Source organism: Miscanthus floridulus, chromosome 8 (assembly GCF_019320115.1).
Source record: "Miscanthus floridulus cultivar M001 chromosome 8, ASM1932011v1, whole genome shotgun sequence".
Lineage (NCBI taxonomy): Eukaryota > Viridiplantae > Streptophyta > Magnoliopsida > Poales > Poaceae > Miscanthus > Miscanthus floridulus.
The window spans coordinates 13,924,252-13,929,626 of NC_089587.1; the positions used below are offsets into that span (position 1 = coordinate 13,924,252).

The window sequence follows — 5,375 nt, forward strand, 5'->3', positions numbered from 1 at the left end:
GTCGAGCCTTCGGGGGCGGCTGCGGAGCGGAGAGTAGGAGGCGGTCGGCGCTTCTTGGTGCCGTCCGTCTCTACTGCCTGCGGGCGGGTGGTTTCATTCATAGCCGACAAGGCGCGGCGTGCGGTGCTCTCTTGCCTCGAGTTGTTGACTCTCGCTGGGGCTGTCGCGGCGGCTGGGCTACTGGGTTCATCCTCCCGGGTCACGGCGGCTGTTCAGGTGAGCCTGACTGATTCTCCCCCTCCTGAGTATATGCAGAGGAAGGTTCAAGGCCGGATTTTTGTTCCTGCCCTTGGTACCTACAATCGGTTTTTTCCAGGTTCCCCTGTTCACCGAGAAATGATTTAGCCGATTAGTTTCCATGCCTGTTCTTTTTCTCTCTGACGGACGTGGGTAGGCTGCTTCCTTTTCTCGGTTCATCAAGGTTCGTGGATTTCTTGCCAGACGAAGGTTCCAACGGAGTCACTGACGCTAGTTGACGAATTTCGATTCGCTAAGGGTCGCGAGTAATGACTAATGTGGTTACATTACATTACATGTGAACTACGCTGGCGGCTGGCAACGTATGCTGGACTTCTCGGATATTGGTTGTTATTGGTTAAGTGTAGTCACATGCACTGAAATTATTGGTTACGGGATAGCTTAGGTCTAATTATGGTCTAAATTTAGTGGTATATATACCAGGGTTGGTTGGACGATAAACATCAGCTTGCGATGACAGGCATACATCAGAGCCTGCCTGAGATAAATTAGTTGGATGTATGGGACAGATAATCATTGATGCCCGATCATGCCTGTCCAATGGTGGCTTTGCACTGAATAAATACTGAAATTTTTATTGTTATAAAAATGTGTACAAGTTCTGTGGACTTTGTCTAATTTTAATTTTGGTTCTGAGCCTTAGTCAGCAGGCCTCACCTGCCAGCGTGTACCAAGTAATTGTGTTTTAATGATTATCTACACAGACGTGCTGAGCTCTCATATATGTATGCTACTTATATGCTTGAAGCATATCAGCATTGTTTGTGTGGTTGAATTCTAAGCTAAAGATGGCCACTGGGATTTTGCAAGCAGATTGTGCATTCACTTTTGTTACAGTTTAGTACAGAATTTATTGCAACCTCAACTACTGCAACTTATATACTGAAGCCAATACACGCTTTTCTGGTTGCAAGCATTTTAGATATATCCATAATCCATATATTAGGTTGCAACATTCACTGGATAATCTTGGCCTGAATTTTAACCATAGGTTGACTTAAATTCGAAATGATATGTCCAATATAGCTCTTTCTACAAGTACCTATAACTGAAGTTCACTCTTTTCAGAACATGTTAGAAGCCAGTGAAGATCGGTGAAATGCAAATGCTTGCATTGATATTATAAGTGCAGGCTGAAGTTATTGAGCTGACAGCACTAAGATATAATAGTTTGAAAATCTCAATGAGGTGCTTTTCTATATTTTGCAAGAAAAGAAGGACAACGCGGCAACCAAGTTCCCACCATAATGAAGGTAGAGATCTCATACATGGGGTACACTCTTAAATATCCCTTTTAAAATATTATATTATACTGTGTCTCCTAGCTTGTTTTGTTTCTTATTGTGATTTAACCCTGCTTGTGTAGACGTACCTGGTGGTACAAATATAACAAAATACACTTATAAGGAGCTAGTCAGGGCAACAGATAACTTTAACCATTCGAACAAGATTGGTGAGGGTGGTTTTGGTTCCGTTTACAAGGTAATATGCATAACCTTCAATAAAGAAACCACTGAAGTTGCGAGTAATTTAGACGTGTTTGATATTCAACAGCTTAATGGTTCAGGGACAGCTCAGGAATGGAACAATTATTGCTGTCAAGGTCCTTTCGATGGAGTCAAGACAAGGAGTAAGGGAGTTTCTGAATGAGCTCATGGCAATTTCCGGCATCTCACATGATAATCTTGTGAAACTTTATGGGTATTGTGTGGAAGGAGACCAAAGAATCCTTGTTTACAACCATCTTGAAAATAATAGCCTTGCACAGACACTTCTAGGTATGTCAACTATTCTTAGATTTGAACAAAATAATACTTAAGCATATGATTTTTTCTTTAACTATTCATTACAACAGTAATATACTAAGCTAACTGTGCCAGCTTCTGTTTAAGGTTTCAATATAAGCTGGGCCATGGTCTTTGGTCTAAAACAAAACTGTGGAAGATTCAGATATATGTCCTAACCCTTTTAAACTATTTATTGATCAGGCTCACGCCACAGCAATATCCAGTTCAATTGGGAAACTCGAGTAAATATTTGTCTTGGCATTGCACGGGGATTAGAATACCTCCATCATGGTGTCAGTCCCCACATTGTTCATCGAGACATTAAAGCAAGCAATATACTTCTTGATAGGGATCTTACCCCAAAAATCTCTGATTTTGGTCTAGCAAAGCTTCTTCCACCAAACGCGACACATGTTAGCACAAGAGTTGCAGGAACACTGTAAGTGAACGTCTGCTTTATATTTTTCATTTTTTTTTCTTGAGTGCCTAGATAAACTCATTCTTGTACCATTCTTTTCAATTTAGTTGGGCGATACTTATTAAATTATAAGAAATGCCCAGAAAGTTCAGCAAAACAATGACATTTGTAATTATCTGTATATGATATATATAGCCTATGTGTACCTTTTTCAGCTTTGCTTACTCCATTTTAATTGGCAGAGGCTATTTGGCTCCTGAATATGCTATTCGAGGACAAGTGACACGCAAATCAGATGTTTACAGTTTTGGCGTTCTCCTTCTAGAAATTGTTAGTGGGAGATCAAACAGCGATACAAGATTAGCATATGAAGATCAGATACTCCTTGAAAAGGTTAGATGACGCTCTAGATTACAGTTGGTTGACATGTCTTTCCATCGCTGCTTGCATAGTTGAAGAAATTGTTTTTGCCTTATTGATTTAAACATTATTTTCTACTATCAGAAAATGAGTATGATGATGTTGGTGTGCATAAGTGTAGTCAATGTTTTGCAATGGCATTTCAAAATCTCTCTTCTCAGACTTAATGTAGTATGACCAATGTTGCACACTTAAAACTGGTGCTGTAGGCCACCAAGAAATTTCTTTTCTACCTTTTCGGGTTTTCCTGAAAACTCATTATACGACAATTATGGGACTGGGAGCAAATCTTCTAAATCTAGCTTTTGTTCTTTACTGCTACAGTTCCCAGAGATCACCAATGGGGTTCTCCTCTTGCAGACATGGATGTATTATGAGCAGGGGATTTTGGAGAAAATCATAGACAGATCTTTGGGCAGCGACTTGGATGTTGCACAAGCTTGCAGATTCCTGAAAGTCGGGCTGTTGTGTACACAAGACGTCACGAGATACCGGCCTGACATGTCAAAGGTCATCGCCTTGCTTACAGGCGAAACGGATGTCGAGTCAGAGAGGATCAGCAAGCCCGCTATAATCAGTGACTTCATGGATCTCAAGATCAGGAGCATGAGGAAAGCGAATGACGTAGCTACGTCCTCAACATTCCCGTCCTCTCTCATGGCACATTCTTCGCCTATGCTGTCGAATGAGACGACACAAGCCTCCATGACATCCACTGGGATATCGGATCGTGAGTGATCCCTTCGTGAAAAAAATTGTCAGGTTGTTAGTGAACTGAGTTGGTTGGAGATGTGAAAAAACATGTATAGGTAGAGAGTAGCATGGGCAAATGGATACCTTGCCCAGAAGTTTACAAGGTGGTTTCAGTTTTCATGTATAGATTTAATTGCTTCATTCGTAGGCGGAGCATCATTGTTGAGTCAAAGGAGTAAGCACATTGTAGAAGGAAAAGCACAGAGAGTATGATCCAAACTCCACACCTTGTATTGATCTCAAGTGTTACATATATATAGTTACATGAGAGGCCATTGGCCATGATTACACAGGTGGTGCGGGCGAGCACGCTACGGCAGTTGTGCGAGCGCGCATCAATCGGATCGCAGGAGAATCGCCGTGGAGACCGCGTCCAGCGGAGCAAGTGCGGGAGCTTGGGCACGTTGTGCCCCTGAAGACTCGGCAATGATCTAACCGCCACGGGAGATACGACTCTGCTGACACCCCCCCTCAGTCTTGACGTCGTCGGCGGTGACGGAAAGACTGTCTCGGAAGTCGAAGAATAGAGCGGAGGGTAGACCCTTGGTGAACACGTCCGCGAGCTGCCGTGCACTGGGCACATGTGTGACGCGGAGCTCGCCAATGGCGACCTTCTCCCGGACGAAGTGGATATCCAGCTCAATGTGCTTGGTCCGCCGATGATGAACCGGGTTCTTGGACATGTAAACGGATGAGATGTTGTCACAGAACGCAACAGTCGCCGTGGGCACCTTGCACAGAAGTTCACCGAGGAGATGTCGTAGCCAGGAACACTCGGCGACGGCGTTGGCGATGGCACGGTACTCCGCCTCGGCGCTGGACCGCGACACAGTCGTCTGTCGCTTGGAGGACCAAGAGACAAGAGAATTGCCGATGAAGATGCAGAAGCCTGAAGTAGAACGCCTCGTGTCCGGACAGCCAGCCCAGTCAGCGTCCGAATACGCGGTGATCGTCGGTGATGTCGCGGTTCGGAGTTGTAGTCCCAGATGGAGTGTCCCTTTGATGTACCTAAGAATTCGCTTGAGCATAGTATGGTGAACATCGCGCGGTGCATGCATATGCAAGCATACTTGTTGCACGGCGTACGCGATATCAGGACGTGTGATCGTCAGATATTGTAGTGCACCGGCAACACTCCGGTAGGCAGTGGCGTCCTTGAGAAGTGCTCCATCAATTGTGGACGGCTTTGGCTTCGTGTCGGCTGGCGTTGCCGCTGGATTGCAGGTGGCCATGCCGGCGCGTTCCAGGAGCTCGGCGGCATACTGAGATTGGGACAAGTAGAAGCCGGTGCTGTTCCGACGAACAGTGATGCCAAGGAAATGGTTCACCGGTCCCATGTCCTTCACAGCAAAGGCCTCCTGTAGACGAGCAATGATTTGTCGAAGTAGACTGGAGCTTGACGCAGACAGGATCATGTCGTTCATGTACAGTAGCAGGTACGCCGTCGAGCCGCCATTGTTGTAGACGAACAGCGACGAGTCCGCCTTGGATTGCACGAACCCAAGGGATGTAACATGGCCGACAAATCGGTCGAACCATGCCCGTGGAGCTTGACGAAGGCCGTAGAGCGATCTGGAGAGGAGGCAGACTGCATCCGGCTGACGAGAGTCGACGAAGCCAGTGGGTTGCTGACAGTAGACGTGCTCCTGAAGGTAGCCGTGCAGGAATGCGTTGGAGACGTCTAGCTGATGGGCCGACCAATTGTTTGTCGCGACGAGCGTGAGGACGGTGCGTATGGT

At 45.6% G+C, this 5,375-nt stretch overlaps 1 protein-coding gene across 8 annotated transcripts in view; it reads left to right on the plus strand.

The window, feature by feature from the left end:
* Positions 1–4,568, plus strand: part of LOC136475789 (cold-responsive protein kinase 1-like) — a 4,895-nt gene extending 327 nt beyond the window's left edge. The window contains exons 1-8 of one of the 8 annotated variants that reach the window (XR_010763282.1): positions 1–216; positions 1,327–1,511; positions 1,625–1,740; positions 1,826–2,036; positions 2,247–2,484; positions 2,679–2,856; positions 3,208–3,843; positions 3,930–4,568. The exon at positions 1–216 is cut by the window's left edge and continues 325 nt beyond it. Coding sequence is in view for 7 of the 8 variants with exons in the window: in XM_066473381.1 (XP_066329478.1) it covers positions 1,442–1,511; positions 1,625–1,740; positions 1,826–2,036; positions 2,247–2,484; positions 2,679–2,856; positions 3,208–3,621 (1,227 nt within the window). In the remaining variant the exon portion in view is untranslated. Of the gene's footprint in view, positions 217–1,326; positions 1,532–1,624; positions 1,741–1,812; positions 2,037–2,246; positions 2,485–2,678; positions 2,857–3,207; positions 3,896–3,929 lie in introns of those variants that run through there. The other 7 variants (XM_066473383.1, XM_066473385.1, XM_066473386.1 and 4 more) reach the window with 7 other exon arrangements.
* The last annotated feature ends 807 nt before the right edge of the window (positions 4,569–5,375 follow it).